Genomic DNA, 21,223 nt, shown 5'->3' on the forward strand with positions numbered 1-21,223 from the left:
TTGGCATTCTATTATTCCCATAGATTAGTGCCTGGATCAGCCATCACTAATTAGATAAACGATCCCTCTGTAGACAGGAACAAATACAGACATTGAAACCCAACATTAAACAAAGAATTAGAGACCTTGGAACATCATCTCTAATGCCTCCCCTCAGAGGTTAGAAACCTGTGGCAGAGGAAGGAAAGTGTGTAAGATTGAAAAGGCATGGAGGTCATGAAGAAAGCAAGACCCTCTAAATCAGTGGTTTTGAAACTTCCTTTTTTATTGGCTATTTTATTTATTTATGTTTCAAATGTTATCTACTTTTCTGGTTTCCCCTCCAGAAATGCGCTATCCTATCCTCTTCCCCCTGCTTCTGGGAGGGTGCTCCCCTACTCACCCACCCTGTTTCTCCTCCCTGCCCTGGCATTTCCCTACACTAGGGCATCAAGCCGTCATTGGACTAAGGGCCTCTCCTCCCAATGATGCCCATGGACATCCTCTCCTACATATATGACTGGAGCTATGGGTTCTCCATGTGTACTCTTTGGTTGGCAGATTAGTCCCTGGGAGTTCTAGAGTGTCTAGTTGGTTGATATTGTTGTTCTTCCTATAGGGTTTTAAATCCCTTCAGCTCCCTTCAGTCCTTTCTCTAACTTCTCCATTGGGGAAGGTGAGCTGAGGCCTTTGGTAGAGCTACTCAGGAGACAGCTATATCAGGCTCTTGTCAGCAAGTACTTCTTGGCATCCACAATAGTGGCTGGGTTTGATGTCTGTATATGGGATGGATCCCCAGGTGGGGCCATCACTGGATGGCTTTTCCTTCAGTCTCTGCTCCACACTTTGTCTTCTTATTTCCTCCCTTGAGTATTTTGATCCCCACTGCTAAGAAAGACTGAAGCGTCCACAATTTGGTCTTCCTTCTTGAGCTTCATGTGGTCTGTGAATTGTATCTTGGGTATTCTGAGCTTTTGGGCTAATATCTGCTTTTCAGTGAGTACATACCATGTGTGTTCTTTTGTGACTGAGTAGCCTCACTCAGGATGTTACTTTCTAGTTCCAACCATTTGCCTAAGAATGTCATGAAGTCATTGGTTTTAATAGCTGAATGGTACTCCATGTGTAAATGTACTACATTTTCTTTAGTCATTCCTTTCTTGAAGGACATCTGGGTTCTTTCAAGCTTTTGGCTGTTATAAATAAGGCTGCTATGAACATAGTGAAGCATATGGCTTTGTTATATGTTGGGGCATTTTTTTGGTTACATGCCCAGGAGTGGCATAGTTGGGTCTTCAGGTAGTACTATGTCCAATTTTCTGATGAATCTCCAGATTGATTTCCAGAGTGGTTGTACCAGCTTGCAATGGAGTTGGTTTCATCTTTTTCCACAACCTAATGTTACAACCCTTAGATATACTTCTTTTAAGTATGTTGTAGTGACCTGCCAGCAATTAAATTTTTCTTTGTCACTTTATAACTGCAATCTTGCTATTGTTGTAAATTGTAATATAAATATTTGTTTTTTCTGATGTCTTAGGAAGTCCCTGTGAAAGATTCATTGGACTCCAAAGAGATCAGGACCCACAGGTTGAGAACTGTGGCTCTAAGTCAAATGATTGTTAGACATCCATACACATATGAACTCACAGCAACTGAGGCAGCACTCATAGGGTTTTTGTGCATCTGTATTAAATGGGATCTAGAGCTATAAAGGAAGTGTGCCTAAGAATTTCATGAATTCATAATCCTTAATATCTGGGTACTACCTCATTGTTTTTAAATATACCATATGTTCTTTACCCATTTCTTTGTTGAAGGACAACTGGATTCTTTCCAGCTTCTGGATATTATAAATAAAGTTGTTATGAACATAGTGGAGCATATGTCCTTATTATATGTTGGAGCATCTTCTGGGTATATGCCCAGAAGTGGTATAGCTGGGTCCTCATGTAGTACTGTGTCCAATTTTCAGAGGAGCCACAAACTGATTTCCATAGTGGTTGTACCACCTTGCTGTCCCATGAGCGATGAAGGAGAGTTCCTCTTTCTCCACATTCTCTCCAGGATCTGCTGTCACCTGAGTTTTTTATTTTAGCCATACTGATGGTTATCAAACAGAATCTCAGGATTGTTTTGCTTTGCATTTCCCTAATAAGCAAGGATGTTGAAAATTTCTTTAGGTGTTTCTCTACCATTCGATATTCCTCAGTTGAAAATTCTTGGTCATGAAATTCTTATGCAAATGGGTGGAACAAGAAAATATCCTGAGTGAGGTAACCTAATCACAAAAGAATATGTCACACATGGCATAAGTCCAAAAGCTATGACTACCCAAGATACAATTTGCAGACCTCATGAACCTCAAGAATAAGGAATACCAAAGTGTGGGTGCCTTAGTTCTTCTGAGAAGGTCAACAAAATACTCACAGGAGCAAATAAGTAGATAAAGTCTAGAGCAGAAACTGAAGGAAAAGCCATCCAGAGACTGTCCCACCTGGGGATTTGTCCTATATACAGTCACCAAACCCAGACACTATCATGGATACCAAGAAATGCTTGCTGAAAGGAGCCTGATATGGCTGTCTCCTGAGAGGCCCTGTCAGAGCCTTACAAATACAGAGGCAGATAGCACAGCCAACCATTGGACTGAGCATGGGGTCCCCAATGGAGGAGTTAGAGAAAGAACTGAAGGAGCTGAAGAGGTTTGCAACCCCATAGGAAGAATAACAATGTCAATCAACCAGACCCCACAGCACTCCCAAGGACTAAGCAATCGACCAGGGTGTACACATGGCTACAGCTGCATATGTAGCAAACGGTTGCCTTGTCAGGCATCAATGAGAGGAGAGGTCCTTGGTCCTTTGAAGGTTTAATAGATGCCCTAGTGTAGGAGAATTGAGGCCAGGGAGGTGGGAGAGTGGTGCATGGCGGAATACCCTTGTAAGGGGAGGGAGAATGAGATAGGGTCTATCCTGAAGGGGAAGAAACTGGGAAAGGGGATAACATTTGAAATATAAAAGGAAAAATCATTTGAAATGTAAATAAAAATATATCAAATAAAAAATAAATGACACAAAAAAATAAAGTATATATCCAATAAAAAAGGAAGTGTGAGTTTCTCTACACATCTAAATTTGTTTCCTTTGCACCCCCTTGATAGCTTTTACTTATGTTTGTTTGTTTTATTCTATACTGATTTCTTAGCTTTGATTTACTTTAATTTCTTGTCCATTAAAAGCAAATGCCTTCTCTTGTAAGACAAAAATGTGTAGATTTAAATTGTATGGGATGAAGTTGAGCAAGCTATGAGGAACAAGCCATAAGCATGGAAGCCATAAGCCTCCATGAAGTCTGCAATGCAACTTATTTCAGATTCCTACCAGGTTTGAGCTCCTGCCTTGCATTCCATCAATAAACTGTGATTTGGTATATAAGCCAAAAAAAACAAATCAGCAAAATCTTTTATTTAAGTTATTTTTGCACATGGTATTCCATCACAACAGTAGTAATCCTAGCTAAGAGACTTAGTTTTTCCTGTCTGTCTATCTACCTATCTATCTATCTATCTATCTATCTATCTATTTATCTATCTATCTATCTATCTACCTATCTATCTATCTACGATTTGTCTATTTTTAATCTGTCTGTCTGTCTGTTGGAATATCTACCTATCATTTGTCTGTGTATCAATTTGTCTATCATATGTATATCATCTAAACTATCCATCTGTCATCTATGTCTTGCATCTATGTGTCTATCTATCTATCCATCCATCCATCCATCCATCCATCCATCATCCATCTATCCATCTATCTATCTATCTATCTATCTATCTATCTATCTATCTACCTATCTATCTATGATTGTCTATCTTTCATCTATCTGTCTGTCTGTTGGAATATCTACCTATCATTTGTCTGTGTATCGATTTGTCTGTCATTTGTATATCATCTAATCTATCCATCTGTCATCTATATCTTGCATCTATCTATCTATCATCTATCATTCTATCTATATCTTTCTATCATCTATCCATCTATCATTCTATCTATCATCTCTCTATAACTGTCAATCATCATCTATCATCTATTTATACCTATAGTTTATCAATTTTTGAAGCTATTGTAAAAAGTATTATTTTCCTAAGTTCTTTCTCTTTTTGCCTATCAGAAATTTATGAATTTTTGTGTTCTTTTGTTTCCTGCAACCTTAGTGAATGTGTTTATTAGTCGCAGAAACTTGCTGATAGAGTTTTAGGAGTTTTTATCTACAAGGCTGTATCATCTTCAAATAAAGACACACTGACAGTTTTCTTTTATGTCTTCTTGATTTTCTTAAGTAGTCTTAAGATTTCAGGTATCAAAGTGAATAGGCATGAAGAGAGTACACATCTTTGTCTTCTTCCTGATTGTAGTAGAAATGCTCTAAGTTTCTTCAGGCTGATGTTGGCTATGGGCTTACTATAAATTGATTTCATTAAATTGGGGTTTTCCTCTTGTGTGCTTAGTCTCTTCAAGGATTTTTATCAGAAATAGATATCAGATTTTTTTCAAAAGCCTTCCTGTTATATAATGAGATGAACATGTAGTTTTTTGGTTTTTGATATGTTTATGGTTGTTCATGTTTATCAACTTATATGTTTTGAACCTATTAAAGATATTCTTTACAGGCCCAAGCATAGAAAACATAGCTCTGGCAGGCCTTGATCTTCCCCTCTTACCTTTTCCTAAAGAAAACCCATTAGATTACATTCTTAAGGCTAGACATCATGATATATTTCCTTATTTGGCCACTTCCTCTTCCTGAAGCTGACTATAAATGGATACAAAAGAACTTAAATTCAGGAATCAAAAGCCCACTTTTGACTACCATAAATAACATGCCCAATCAAAATTAAACACCTAATCCTAACTTAGAGCTTCCCCTTTACCTTTGTAAATTGATAGTTTTCTATGGGCCATATCTGTCTCTCTCAGTCTGAAGGAAGCAATCCTTTGTCCCTCAGGGGAAATAGCTTCCCCCTCCCCTTCTTGCTCTTTTCCTTGCCTCCCTTGTCCTCTATAACTTGCTTCGGTTTCTTACTCCCTGACCTTTGTCTCCTTGGAACAAATAAAGCTTTGTACTGAGAATTTGGTCTTGGGTGTCCTTAGCTTTTATGTTTGTAGCATATGGTAGATATATGTCTAATTGTTTGATGAACTTCTATAATGGCTATACTAGTTTGTCTTCTAGTTTAATGTTTTTCTTTGCCTACATTTCCACTTGAATTTGTAGCCATTTTTATTTGCTACCTTACACTTTCTTACTGGGGTAAATGTAATTGCAAAGTGACTTTAATTTTCATTTACCTGACTGCTAAGGATGCTGAACATTTAAACAAAATTATCAGCTTTTTTATTTCTTTTTTTAAAGAACTCTGTTATTTAAATGTTTCATTTTATTTATTTGAGTTTATTATGTTTTAGACACCAACTCTCTATCAGAAGTATAGCTGGCAGAGTTTTCCATTCTGTAGGGTGCCTCTTTTCTTGAATATGGTGTTTTTTTATCCTACAGAAACTTAATTTCATGAAGAAGTCTCTTTTGTGAGTTGTTCTTGGTTTCTGCATTACTGAAGTTTGTTTAGAATGCCCTTTCCCAATGTTAGAAAATTGAAGCATATGTGACTCTGAGTGTGTTTGAACATGTATGTGTGGGGGTGGTGGGTGGGTAAGGGTGTGTGTGCATGTGTGTGTGTGTGTGTGTGTGTGTGTGTGTGTGTGTGTTTGTGGTGTGTGCGTGTGTGTGTGTGTGTGTCTGTGTACCTATGGAATCTCAAAGAAAGCAATGAATTCATGGAGCATGAGTTACAGGTGATTGTAGCCATGCAACACAGGTGGTGAGAAATGAACTTGTGCCCTGTGAAAGAAAAGAAAGCCTTCTTAGCTGCTGAGCTATGCCCTATCCCAATTTTAGTCATGATAAACAAAGTTTCTCACTGAAACTAACAGGTGTCCAAAGTTAGTGGGTAGGAAGTTTCATTGACATGTTCCACCATGTCCCCAAAAGGAATAGGGTTATAGTTATGGACTGGGTCATGATTGGTTTTTAACATGGAGATTGGAACTCAGGTTCTTATGCTTGTGAAAGAAATTCTCTTATAGTTTGAGCCATCATCCCATCTTCAAATACAATAGATTTAAACAAGGTTAAAAATATATCAATCATATTTCACTGAGTACACAAATGTCATAGCCTAGTAATAATAGTTATATACAGTGTGCTAATGCCATGAAATGGTTTAGACTCAACCTTGTAGTGGACTTTGTTTGATTTTAAGAACCACCTAGGGGGGTTAAGTGTCCTCCCTATGATTCATGTGGGTATTTAATATCCAAATCATGTTTTTAAAAAGGTAAACGGTGGAACCAGATAGGATTGTTTGCATCTGAATGAGTCATGAATGATAAGTCTTGTGAACTGAATAATCCACTCACAAATTTGTTTGTCAATAAGCTATCTAGAGAGTAACTATCTTATAAAAGTAAGTTTGACTCTATTTCTTATATTTCTCTCTTTTGTATTCATGACGAATGTGCCATTAACGTCAACATGTAGGGTCTCCAGAGCTCAAGACTCTTTAGATGCAATTTCTTGTTTTGGTGTTCACAGCCACTAGAACTATGAGATGAATAATCTTTTATTATTTGTAAATTATTCAGCCACATATTTGGTTATAATAACAAAACAGAATTTACAAAGACATTCAAAATAATTGGAACTTTGGGGAAAAGAAATGCATGTCAAACTGCTCTAAAAATGTAATGAGTTTACTTTCCCTCAAGAGATCTCCTACCCCTGGGTCAATCCCAGGGGGATATTTTAAGTTGATCCATTAATCTAAGGAAAACATATAAAGGTGGATTCTATAAATCTTAAATGATTTGCCATGTTGTTTAATTGATGCATAGATAGTGCTCAGCTTTTATATATGAAATGCTACTGAAATATATCTATGCACACAGGTTGGTAACAAATGGATAGATCAAATAAGTTCACATCTTAATTTCAATTATCTTTACTCATTATAGGCATACTTTAGACACACTGTATAAAATAGCAAGAGACAGTGAAGCATAGATTCCCAGAATTCATGGATTTTTATAATTACCTTTTATTTTGGGGCAGAATTTAGTAATCATGCTTATTTTAATTATCATAAGAAATGCTTGTATAAAACAAACCTTAAAATTTATATTATTAAGTCATACTGATTGACATAGTAAACTCTTAATTTAGTAACATACTGAAGGGAAGAGAAATTAAATCAAAGCAGTCCTAGCATAAAACATGCCCAGACTAGAAAATATGGTATGGAATGTGGACTTAGTGAAGACACAGGCACTTCAAGTAGAATATGCATTGTTGTTCCATACCTGATTTGGAAAAGAAATTCTCATAATATTGGTAATTTGCTTTGAGATAGTTTACATATTTAAACTTTAATGTCTTTAAATGATAAGTAATTCAGTTAAATAATCTTCAAATGCTTTCTAGTTTTTCATAGATATCATACTCCTGTTATCATAGAGCCAGTATGAGATTCCTGTATTCACTGTTTTTATCAATCTCCTGATGAATGATCTTTCTGGTTTTCCCGAATTAAATGTTTGCCATGAAGAAACAACACATTTTTTTTAACTTTTCTTCATGTTGGGTCAGGTCATTCTTGGTATCCAATGATCAGATCTTACTTTTTAAGCATGACTTCCATTGTTAATATTTAAATAAGAAATAGAAACTCACACATGAAACACTTATACTGTATTAAATAAGAAGAGAGATGATCTGCAGATTTATAATCAGTGTTCATAATTGTTCCTCAAATACAAGAATATGTATTATATTCTAACAGATTTTATGATAAATAAAACTATACTTTAAGACATTTATTTGAGTCATTTATTTAGATTTACTTTTGTATTTTACAACAAGGTTTAATATATCCCAGGATAAATTTGAACTCCCTGTGGAGTTACAGATGACATTGAAACCCAAAGATCCTGTGTTATGTATCATTTGATATAGGATTGCAAGCTTTATCACCTTTCCAGTTTATTTGTTGCTAGGACTCAATACAGAACTCTGATTTGTAGACAAATACTCTGTGTCATATCATGTAAAGTAGTTTATTTATATTTTAGATAGTTTTATGTATACTGTAACTTTTTAGTTAATTTTTAATTACACAAGTGGATTAATTATCACTAGTTTAGGTCTTAAATTTTTGTTAATTAGTCCAACAATCTAGAGTCATATAGAGTTATTCTGAGTAATTTTAGTTAGTAGCTTTTCCCAGTATACATGAGTAAAATTCCTTCCTAAACTGAGTGATGAAAAGCAATTGGTATCATCGTAGATGGGAGACATTTTTCCTTAAACATGAAATTTTCTTTTTTGCTTTGTACTTTTTCTTTTCAGATTAACTATTGACTAGTGAGAATTTATAGATATCCAACAAAATGATATTCAAGGTGACATAATGGTACATGTTACAATGGAGTTGCGGAAATAACACCTGTTTTGCACATGGTATTTATTCATCAGAAAGTAGAATGAGTTCATTATTCCACTTAGCACCCTGTTTAAAATCTGCTTCAAGTTCTCAATAGATAAAATGGATACAATATTTTGTAGAATGTGACTATCTATCTTATTGGACTGCCTTCATTAGTATATTGGCTTTGTAAGGTTGTATTTGTGCATGTATGTATCTAGGCATTATACAAGTTTGTCAATTAAACAGGAAGAATACATGCAATGGCGTTCTTTTCTGTCCACCTCCCTGTCCTGTAACTCTGCTAGGCAGACAGTGCCTCTGCAGGAAGCTAAGGCAATTTAAAGTCTCCTCCTACTATGCACTAAAAGAACTATAGAATTTTTGTCTTCCAAAATATTTGGAACAACAGCTAAGATTATACCATTTCCTTAGAAATATAAATTTCTGTCCATAAGTCTATAAGTATTGGATAAAAATGCCTGTCATGCCTGTGACCAAAGTACATGGTCAGTGGAGTAAAGATGATCCAAAGTTCAAGTTCACCATTTGATACATACTAAACAAAAGGCTTGCCTGGGCTACGAGAAATGTGATTTATGTTCCCTTAGAGAAGAAATACAATGTGACATCTGTGAAATGCTTTATAGAAAATGCTTATTCTTACTATTATTATTATGTATTAGTGGGTGGTATTACTATATTTTAGAATAAATTTGCAAAGTATCTAGACATGTAAAACACTATTAATCATTTTTAAAGTATTATCCTCTAATATAAAAAATTTATCTGTTTATAAAATGTTTCTGTACATTGGTAACTCTAATTTATTTATTTCATTTTAGTGTTGCAGACTTTTCTAATTCATATTAACAGAAGTGAGAAGATGCTCAATTTCACAGATGTGACTGAGTTTGTCCTTTTGGGCTTAACCAGCAGAAAGGAACTGCAAGTTCTCTTCTTTGTCATCTTCCTCATGGTCTATATAGTTACCATGGTGGGCAATATTGGCATGATGATATTAATTAAGATTAGTCCACAGCTAAGCAGCCCAATGTACTTTTTCCTGAGCCATTTGTCATTTATTGATGTGTGGTTTTCTTCCAACGTTACTCCTAAAATGCTGGAAAACTTGCTGTCAAAGACAAAAACAATTTCTTATGCTGGCTGCTTGGTACAGTGCTTCTTCTTCATTGCCCTCGTTCATGTGGAAATCTTCATTCTTTCTGTCATGGCCTTTGACAGATACATGGCAATTGGAAAGCCTCTGCTCTATGGCAGCAAAATGTCCAGGGTGGTTTGCATTCGACTTATTTCTTTTCCCTACATATATGGGTTTCTGACTAGTCTGGCTGCAACCTTATGGACATATGGCTTGTACTTCTGTGGGAAAACTGAGATCAATCACTTCTACTGTGCAGACCCTCCCCTCATCAAGATGGCCTGTGCAGGGACTTTTGTGAAAGAATATACAATGCTATTTCTTGCAGGCATTAACTTCACATATTCGTTGATTGTAGTCATCATCTCCTACCTGTTCATTCTCATTGCCATTCTCAGAATGCGGTCAGCAGAAGGCAGGCGCAAGGCATTTTCCACTTGTGGGTCTCACCTCACAGCAGTAGGTATATTTTATGGGACTCTCATCTTCATGTACCTCAGACGACCCACTGAGGAGTCAGTGGAGCAAGGAAAGTTGGTGGCTGTGTTCTATACCACAGTGATCCCCATGTTGAATCCCATGATCTACAGTCTGAGGAACAAGGATGTCAAAGAAGCCATGGACAAAGTGATTACCAAGAAGTTCTTAACAAAATAAAATAAAACATTTTTTTCTTTTGTATTCTATTGTTTGTCAGGAAAAAATGGTACTATCTCAAGCATTAGAAAGGGAATGTTAAGATTGTTCATGGGTAGGGATAATAAAGTGAAACACACAAGTTAGAGAAAAAAATGAATTGTGAATTGTTGATGAATGAATTGAAAACTGATTCCAGAGCCAGGAGAGGTAACTTTGTGGTTAAGAGCACTGACTAGTCTTCCAGAGGTCCTGAGTTCAAATCACAGCAACCACATGATGGGTCCCAACCATCTGTAATGGGATCTGATGCCCTCTTCTGGTGTATGTGAAGATAGCTACAGTGTACTCATATACACTAAATAAATAAATAAATAAATAAATAAATAAATAAATAAATAAATCTTTATTTTTTATTAGATAAATTCTTTATTTACAATTAAAATGTTGTTCCCTTTCCTGGTTCTACCCCCACCTGAAAATCCCCTAACCTATCCTTCTCACCCTCCTCACCAATCTACCCACTCCTGGTCCCTGTCCTGGTATTCCCTATACTCAGGCATTTAGCCTTCTCTGGTCCAAGGGCCTCTCCTCCCTTCGGTTTCTAACAAGGCCATCCTCTGCTGCATATACATCTGGAAGCATGAGTCCTTCTATTAGTACTCTTTGGTTGGCAGTGTAGTCCCTGGGAGCTCTGGGAGTACTGGATGGTCCATATTGTTGTTCCTTCTATGGCGCTGCAAATCTCTTCAGCTCCTTAGGTCCTTTCTCTAGTTCCTCCATTGGGGACCCTGTGCTCAGTTCAATGGGTGGCTGAGAGTATCCCCCTCTGTATTTGTTGTACACTGGCAGAGACTCCCAGGTTACAACTATATCAGGCTCCTATCAGCAAACCCTTGTTGGCATCCACAATAGTGTCTTGGTTTTGTAACTGTATATGGGATGGATCCCTGGGTGGGGGCAGTCTCTGGATGGTCTTTCTCTCAATGTCTGCTCCACATTTTGTCACTGTATCTCCTCCTGTGGGTATTTTGTACCCCCTTCTAAGAAGGACCAGAATATCCATACTTTGTTCTTCCTTCTTCTTGAGTTTCATTTGGTTTGTGAATAGTATCTTGGGTATTCTAGATTTCTTTGGAGGTTCCTCAGAAAATTGGGCATAATACTACCAGAGGACCCTGCTATACCACTGGATACATGCTCTATTATGGTCATAGCAGCATTATTTATAACAGCTAGAAGCTGGAAAGAACCCAGATGTCCCTCAACAGAGGAATGGATACAGAAAATGTGGTACATTTATTCAATGGAATACTACTCAGCTATTAAGAACAATGAATTTATGAAATTCTTAAGCAAATGATTGGAACTAGAAAATATCCTGAGTGAGGTAACCCAATCACAAAAGAACACACATGGTATGTACTCACTGGTAAATGGATAATAAATAAATCTTAAAAAAAAGAAATAAATAAAATTGATTCCAGTGCACAGGGGCCCTGGGAGGAGTGCAGCAAGTAGCGGGCAGTGGGGTTGCGGTAGAGGGAGGGGTGGAAGGGGCAAACAAAGTGGCTAATGAATGGGCACACCTACTGCACTGTCAGCAGCCAGCGGGCAGTGCTGTGTAGTGAGGAGCCGGCTCCTCAGGTCTCTGAAGGGCCTAGAGTTTGGAGCGAGAAATGGGAAGCAGAGCTCCAGAAGCATGGAGACAAGAAGTGGCCATGGTCACTGTCTCTTCAACCCCTGTCTGAGCTTTTTATGTACCTACCTTCAAATACTTTACTTCTGGTTGGCCTGCTTAGAGGAGGGCATAGGAAATGCAGAAGGACTGTATGTGACCTCAAGATGGTGGAGCTCCTGTCTTGGAGAAGAGGAAGAAATCTGTGCTGCATGCATTGGTATACACAGCAAGAAGTATTTGGTTGCAGTACCCCAGCAGAACAGCACTGTGATGCCCTGTGAGAGTGTGCTTGTGTGAAAGACATACTTGGCTTTTCAGTGACATTCATGGTCAGCCACAGTAAACAGCCTAGAAAATTAGATTATGAAAAAAGTGAATAAAATCTACTTTAGGTGTCACAAGTCGACATTATAAGCTGTATTAACCTAAGATGTCAGAATGATAAAGCAACCAGGATAATTATGGTTGATCATGGAGGATAAGCAGAAAACTTGTCCCAAGGGGGATAGTTAATTTCAAAACAGAGGGGGAAGATGATGTTCAAATTCCTTGTCCCAGTTTGAAATAAATGGACTTTAAAAGCGAGTCAGAGGATATGAGGCAGACAGATAGTGGCAATGCACAGGCAGAAATCAGGACAGCATGCTGTGCCTGTCAGCCTGCTGGGAAATTCTTTCCTGCTAAGAGTGAGGATGCCTATGGGTCACTCTTCTCCCAGTATAGTAGCACACTGGACAACATATCCATGGAAGCTGTGACCCAGAGCGTTCTTACTAGTAGACACACAAGGTCCAGGAAGAAGTCTCCAGCTTGGAAGCATTCTTTATTTCCCCCTCAAGATAGCACTAAGGCAATATGCACATACTGTATGAAAGAGTTCAGTAGGGGCAAAAATGAAAAAAAGACTTGAGTACAAGAAGCCTTATGAGACATGTGAGGCAGGCACACCCCACCTAGCTCATCCAAGAAAATGGAAGTCCATCAACAGGCTCCTCTTTTTCCTCTCCCTCTTTTCTGCTTCCAGCCGATGTGTGAGACCTTAGCATTGTGCTTCCACCTGTCAGACTTGTCTAGAAAATGGCTCCCAATATCCCATCCCCTGACCAAATAATGGAAGAGTCTGTGATTGTAGTCTCTTCTGAAGAGATGTCCTCTGGTGTATTTATCACTGGAAAGTATAGAAGAGAGGAGGCTTTGGCAGGCTCCTCCCCCAACCTCTCCATGCTCCATTATGATGACCCTTGAGAATCCATAATCCTTTCCCTTCCCAAAAGTACATCTGGGTCCAGGAGGGGGTCGGCCATCTGGAAGAGCTTCTACTTGTCACCCCTCGACAGCTCCAAGGCTGCCTGTGTCCACTGTATTAATGAGTTCAGTAGAGGGAAGAACGGGAAGAACCTGGGCACAAGCTGCCTCATCAGGCACATGTGGAGAACACAGCGATCCACTGTACTACAGGAGAATGGTGGCAGCACAGGCATCAAACAGGCATGTACCCTGTACCTCCAATGCTCCTGCTGCCTGCCCTGATGCTCCCAGAAGAGGAATTCAACTCTGCATCATTGTTTCCAGACAAACAAGTCAAAGAGTCCCTTTATACCTCCTCATCCCCAGACAGGCTTCCTGAGGACCTGTCATCACACACTAATCCTGGGGTTGTGTCCCAGGAAGATGTGTCCATGTTGTCATCCTCTGATGACTTGGGGGAGGCCTCTGTAGGGTCCTCTCCAAAGAAGCAGCCAGCAGACAGAGTAAATCCAAGGTTTGAATTAGACACTGTCTTCCAACAAAATAAGAAGGTGATGAAAAGACTGAAGTCAGAAGTCTGGCATCAATTTTCCCTGGCCTCCATGGACAGTCTCAAAGCAGTGTGCGGTTACTGTAGCTGCATTATTAAACAAGATAAGAAGGCAGAAGTTGGCACCAGTTATTTGATGCAACAACTGTACAGGCACCACCCTGAGATGGTTGGGAAGCAGAAGGACTTTCTGTGTGCAAGTTTGCCAAACTCTCCATAGGCCACTTTGACTTCTGCAGAAAATGCCTCCAAATTAACTGACATGCCAGCAGCAGTGGTCAGAAAAAAAAATCAAGCTATGTTTCCTACTAAAAGCAAAAGGACCTCAAAGCTGTGGAATCACTTTTCTATTTGTTCAGCATATTCAACAAGGGTGGTGTACCTGCACTGTGGCCAGACCATCTGCAGGAGCAAGAAGTCCATGAACCTGGGTACCAGCTGTCTCTTGAGATGTCTGCAGCAGTTCCATGGCCATGTACTCAAGAATGATGTCCTGCCTCATTCTCCAGGCATCCAGAGGCCTCTGGGCCTAGAGCTCTCAGGGCCTTCCTCTTCTTGTGACTCCAAAGAGAAGTTCTATGACTCTCATCCAGTAGCCAAAAAAACCCCACACATCTCATAACTGAAACGATTGCACTTGATCTTCGGCCGTACTCCTTTGTAGACAACGTTGGCTTTAACAGCCTGCTTGAATACTTGAAACCTCAGTACTCTCTACCCTCCCCTTCCTACTTCTCTAGAACAGCTATCCCAGGTATGTACGACAATGCTTAACAGATAGTTATGTCACCTGAAGAAATCTGAGAGTGGTGTGGTCCACTTCACCTCCAGAATATGCATGAGTAGCCAGACTCGTGAATACCTGACCCTCACAGCTCACTGTGTCACCTTCACATCCTCTGTCCGACCATATTATGAGGGCCATGATTGCTCATCACTTTTAAATGTGTTACAGATCGACCATGAATATAGTAGAAATAGCATTCAGAAACCTGGGTGACTTCCATTGGCCTTTAGATTGGCATCACTCTCACTGACAATCCAAGTATAGAGAAGATGCTGAGTGAAGTTAAACACTCAAGTGTGCAATACTTTAGTCACACTTAGAATCTGATTGTGAGTGAGGCTATCAAGAGCCAAAGGGTGTCGAACTTACCAGTTATTGCCCAGAAGCTGTGTGAGCAGGTCCATCAGTCACCCATATAAGAGAAGTTAGCAGAACTTCAGAAAGAATACGAGCTGCCACATCATCCTGATCCAGGATGTACCATCCAAGTGGAGTACATCATTCCACATTCTTGAACATTTGATTCAGCAGAAGAGAGACGTTAATGAGGTGTCTATTGAGTGTGACTTTAGAAAATTGATCAGCTGTGACCAGTGGGAGGTCATGTAGTCTGTGTGCCCTGTGCTGAGACCATTTGATGCTTCAAGCTGAGAGATGAGTGCTCACACGTCTACGTTGAGCCAGGGCATCCCCATGATCCACATCCTCAGCTGAAAAGTTGAAATGCTATTTGGGGAGACAATGGGCATTGATACCATGCTTAAGTCCCTGAAGCAAACCATGGAGAGCCATCCTCCATGACCCCAGGTACATTTTTATCACACTGCTGGACCCTTGCTTCTCTGTTCACAGAGGAGGAGGCAGAGCAGTGCAGGTAAGATTTAATCAGGGAGCTAGAAAGATTGAATTTTATCTCAGAGGACACAGCCACCTCCAATGGCTGTGACTCAGGATCCCCACTTAAAGACACTGGCACAGAGGAGAGCCTGTGGTCATTAGCACCAATAAAGAGAGATCAGAGAGAGAAGCTACCTGAAGACACAGTGCTTGAGTATTTGGAGGAAGAGGTGCTGAAACACAGCTGTGACCCACTTACCTACTGGAACCTAAAGTAGTCATTGTGGCCTGGGCTAATTACCTTAGGAATCCAATTTCTGGGCTGTCTACCAAGTACAGTCCCCTCAGAAAAGCTATTCAGCACATCCATGGAGGCTGGCAGCTATGGCCAGCCCAGGCTCATGATGGAGCATTTTGAAAATCTCCTTTTTAAAAGCGATTCTCCCCTTAAGATGCTTTCGGTATTGAACTCAGAGATGGAGCCAGCAGACTGGAAATGTGCTTCAGAGTGCTTGCTATTGTACCAGGGCTGACTCGCCTGGCGGGGCCATGTAGGACACCAGACCAGGCGTCTGGGGCTACCTGCCAATTCTCACCATAATATCCACATGTGCCTTACTCCTCCTTCAGGCCAGGTGTCAAGGTGCATTTTCAGAAGCCTGCTAGAAACAAAGTCTTGGCAATTATTAAATTGGATGATCAGGTTTAAAACTATAAAGTTTTTTTTTGAAGAGGAGATAGCAATCTCTTTTACTAGAATGGAAAGAAGATATAAGCAATTTTATTGTGTAGGGTGTTTATTCAGTTGTGTAAAAACCACAAATCAGTTGCTGTATTTTAATTAAATATTTTAATTGCAACAAAACAGCTATTATGGCTGTTAAATGAAACCTGTAAATAGAAGGTGGATGTTAAGCCATCCTGACGGAACAGTTCTTCACCACAGGCTCAGAGAGAATATTCTGGAAGCTGTTTACGTTACAGAATCAGGCTATTGAAGACAAAACTGAACTTGGGCATATCATGGAGTGTCAGTCCCATGGCTAGCTGGTCATGAGAACATTCCTATGTCAGGTGTTGCATTCAGGTTTTACATGGTCAGTTAACTCAGAGATATCCTGCTTGTGATAAGCTCTTTGAAATTGGATCCAAGTTTAAGGTCATGTTTAGGACTTCAGTGTTTGATATGACATGTTTACAACAGATGGCCTGTTAATCAAATCTCCATGCCTCTGATTTATTTTTGTATCTCTATACAATAAAGCTATCTCATAAGTATGCACTGAACCCCGCACAGTTTGACCAGATAGAGCTTGGATTCTACTTTGAGGAGGTACCTTGTGGACAGGGAAAGTGCTTGCTTGTTGTAGTCATGAGAAATGCCTTAGGAATTTAGATTTTTTATGATAGGGAAGACTCAACCATCATTGGGACATTATAGAAATCCCAGGATATCCAAATGGAGTATCAGCTATCAGATTCTTTACCAGACTTCAAACTTTGTGCTTATAATGTCTAAAAAATTTCAGTTTCTCATTTCAAATCAATTAAATACCATCAGTGAAACAAATCACTCATTTGCCTCTGACCTTTTAGAAAAAAATGTTTTGTGGAAATTCTGTATTTAAGCTCAGTCTGAATTTGCATGGACTATGTTAGTGTACTTATAAATGATGAACTCGCATTCTGAAATTAAACATTTTATTTGCAATTAAAAAAAAAGAAAATAAAATTAATTCCAATGGATAAAATAAATGTAATGGCTCTACTTGGTTTTTTTTTATTATTCGATATATTTTTTATTTACATTTCAAATGATTTCCCCTTTTCTAGCTCCACACTCCCCGAAAGTCCCACTAGCCCCCTTCTCTCCCCCTGTCCTCCCACTCACCCCTTCCCACTTCCCCGTTCTGGTTTTGCCGAATACTGCTTCACTGAGTCTTTCCAGAACAAGGGGCCACTCCTCCTTTCTTCTTGTACCTCATTTGATGTATGGACTATGTTTTGGGTATTCCAGTTTTCTAGGTTAATATCCACTTATTAGTGAGTGCATACCATGATTCACCTTTTGAGTCTGGGTTACCTCACTTAGTATGATGTTCTCTAGTTCCATCCATTTGCCTAAGAATTTCATGAATTCATTGTTTCTAATGGCTGAATAGTACTCCATTGTGTAGATATACCACATTTTTTGCATCCACTCTTCTGTTGAGGGATACCTGGGTTCTTTCTAGCATCTGACAATTATAAATAGGGCTGCTATGAACATAGTAGAGCATGTATCCTTAGTACATGGTGGGGAATCCTCTGGGTATATGCCCAGGAGTGGTATAGCAGGATCTTCTGGAAGTGAGGTGCCCAGTTTTCGGAGGAACCGCCAGACTGATTTCCAGAGTGGTTGTACCAATTTGCAACCCCACCAGCAGTGGAGGAGTGTTCCTCTTTCTCCACACCCTCTCCAACACCTGCTGTCTCATGAATTTTTAATCTTAGCCATTCTGACTGGTATAAGGTGAAATCTCAGGGTTGTTTTAATTTGCATTTCGCTAATGACTAATGAAGTTGAGCATTTTTTAAGATGCTTCTCCGCCATCTGAAGTTCTTCAGGTGAGAATTCTTTGTTTAACTCTGTACCCCATTTTTTAATAGGGTTGTTTGGTTTTCTGGAGTCTAACTTCTTGAGTTCTTTATATATATTGGATATTAGCCCTCTATCTGATGTAGGATTGGTGAAGATCTTTTCCCAATTTGTTGGTTGCCGATTTTTCCTCTTGATGGTGTCCTTTGCCTTACTTTGTAATTTTATGAGGTCCCATTTGTCAGTTCTTGCTCTTAGTGCAAATGCTGTTGGTGTTCTGTTCAGAAACTTTCTCCCTGTACCGATGTCCTCAAGGGTCTTCCCCAGTTTCTTTTCAATTAGCTTCAGAGTGTCTGGCTTTATGTGGAGGTCCTTGATACATTTGGATTTGAGCTTAGTACAAGGAGACAAGGATGGATCAATTCGCATTCTTCTGCATGCTGACCTCCAGTTGAACCAGCACCGTTTATTGAAAAGGCTATCTTTTTTCCATTGGATGTTTTCAGCCTCTTTGTGGAGGATCATGTGCCCATAAGTGTGTGGGTTCATTTCTGGATCTTCAATCCTGTTCCATTGATCCTCCTGCCTGTCACTGTACCAATACCATGCAGTTTTTAACACTACTGCTCTGTAGTATTGCTTGAGGTCAGGGATACTGATTCCCCCAGACTTTCTTTTGTTGCTGAGAATAGTTTTAGCTATCCTGGGTTTTTTGTTATTCCAGATGAATTTGATAATTGCTCTTTCTAACTCTATGAAGAATTGAGTTGGGATTTTGATGGGTATTGCATTCAATCTGTATATTGCTTTTGGCAAAATGGCCATTTTAACTATATTGATTCTACCGATCCATGAGCATGGGAGGTTTTCCCATTTTTTGAGCTCTTCTTCCATTTCCTTCTTCAGAGTCTTGAAGTTCTTGTCATATAGATCTTTCACATGTTTGGTAAGAGTCACCCCAAGATACTTTATACTGTTTGTGGCTATTCTGAAGGGGTCATTTCCCTAATTTCTTTCTCAGCCTGCTTATCCTTTGAGTATAGGAAGGCCACTGATTTGCTTGAGTTGATTTTATAACCTGAATGGCTCTACTTGGAACTCTTAGACCAGTAGGTTAAATATTAATATGCTTAAATAATAATGTGGAATATATTATTTCTTATTTAAATTTGTATTAGGTAAATCTTTGAGGTTTTTATCCATTTGGAAATTGATTTTGGCAATGTGAGATGGCATATTTAAGTTATGTTCCTATATGAGAAGAGGAGTAATTATTATGCTTATAGACTTGTTTTCATTCATGACTTCTTTAAAAGTTAGTGTAAGGTTCATTTGATTAGTATAATTTTAAAATTAAAACCATGTTCTGTTTAATGATTTCTCAGATATTTTAGACTCAGTAGTTTTCTCAACTTTTTCCCATACTTCCAATTTTAATATTCTTGTGATCATATATTACATAGCTCAAGTCTCTTTGTTCTATCTATATTCATATTGATTGAAAGGCAGGTAATATTTGAAAGTGCGTATGTACTTGTATAATATATGTCCTCTTGAATTAACTAATCTAATTAAGCTCACATTTCTCTCGAATATTTTTGCAGTTTGTGATACAAACTTATTTAAATTTCACATTTGAATTTGAAAAATTTGTTCAAAATGATCTGTGATTTTAAAATTGTATTGGAATCTGTCAAGCAAATTTAACACAGAATGGTATATATTTCACATTGTTCACTTATATAATACAAAGATGTGCAATTAATCTAACAACTTAATTAAAATTTATGTTCTTTAAAAAACAGCTTTGTGGTTTTTGTGTATAAAAAGTATAGAGCTAAATAATTGCATATTGTCTTATTTTTAGTCTTTTTTCTTGTCATAATTTCTTGGTACAAATGTGTTCATATAATGGACTTTATTTCATAATAGGTATGAAGAAATTTAAGACATTACCAGTTTTGGATTTTGAAGGATGAAGAAGAAAATAATTGGCTGAGTACATTTCTGTCCTTAGCTTAGGTGACTAGACTGATGTAGAATATAATTTAGAGTTGATGAACGGCATTATTATTTTTTCAAACTATTATCTGCTTAAACTGGGCTTTTAGATATTCTCTCATTGTTATTTTTTATATTTGTATTTTTCTCCAATTTCAGGATATACTAGACATAATCCCATAAAGGAATGCTTATATTGAAATCTGTTCAACTGAGATTGTAGAAATAATTATGTTTTTCATTCAATTATGTACATAATTGGTGTTAAGAGCTTGTTTGGAAGTTCTAGCAGGGGAGTGCAGCTACTCATAAACCCTTGACTGAAGACCAGTCCTCCTCTATTCAGGGAAGGTCGTCCTCTTTGATTGAGTGTGCAGCTTTCAGAGGGAATCACATGGAATAGTGAAGGAGGAAGGGGATACCCGCCTAGCCAGCCAGATCAGCCAAATTGACGCTGGTGATCAATGGAGTGACAGATGTCACAGCCAGATTGCGCTCACATCCATAATTGGTGTTGAAAGAGATGGATAGTCATATATGCTGAGATCATCGCAAACATACTAGGAAAAGATTTATGTTCTTTATATATTAAAATTGGATATATGCACAATTCATATAAATGATTAAAACTGTAGTTTTGATTACAGATGCACTTCATCTAATAGTTCCTTTCCTAATATACTGGATACTTGTAGTTCTATCCATTTGCTCACATTCTTCCAAGTGACTTCATATTATGAAAGTGGCTTAATATCTGAAAATGACACAAAGATACATCTATCATGCCTTCTTGAAACCATTTATCTTCACACAATATGCTTTTCAGAGTAGTTACATAGAAGATTGGCAGCCATTTTTGGACCCATAATTACCATTTTATGAAGGAAAATGGACAGAAGTAAGTGCCAGTAGGAGACAGATGAGATGATTTCCAAGAATATTTATCTCTGTTTTCAGAACAGTTATTCGAACAAGTCTACTCCCCAGCTACCCAGGAGACATTGCTAGTATTTCAGGCATCATTTCTTCCATAATTATTTTAGTAATACCTTTGGGAGATTATCTCAGCACTCTTAATGAGCAAGACTATAGAATAAATATTGAGAAATTATCATTTTCCTTTCTCGTTTCCTGTCAAGTAGGTCAGTATCTTTTGGGATAGTTGGAGTAGAGATTGGTACATTTGAATGTAGAAATTGTAAGTGAAACCTTGAAAAGAAAAGAA

At 38.3% G+C, this 21,223-nt stretch overlaps 1 protein-coding gene and 1 pseudogene across 1 annotated transcript; both read left to right on the forward strand.

Annotated features, from left to right (window-relative positions):
• Positions 1-9,392: 9,392 nt before the first annotated feature.
• LOC127684259 (olfactory receptor 5M3-like) lies at positions 9,393-10,337 on the forward strand. The gene has a single exon (XM_052181213.1). It carries the CDS (start codon positions 9,405-9,407, stop codon positions 10,335-10,337), a length of 933 nt encoding a protein of 310 aa, XP_052037173.1. The 5' UTR covers positions 9,393-9,404.
• A 2,131-nt stretch (positions 10,338-12,468) lies between these two features.
• On the forward strand, positions 12,469-15,887 carry LOC127684741 (zinc finger BED domain-containing protein 4-like; annotated as a pseudogene).
• The last annotated feature ends 5,336 nt before the right edge of the window (positions 15,888-21,223 follow it).

Source organism: Apodemus sylvaticus, chromosome 5 (genome assembly GCF_947179515.1).
Source record: "Apodemus sylvaticus chromosome 5, mApoSyl1.1, whole genome shotgun sequence".
Lineage (NCBI taxonomy): Eukaryota > Metazoa > Chordata > Mammalia > Rodentia > Muridae > Apodemus > Apodemus sylvaticus.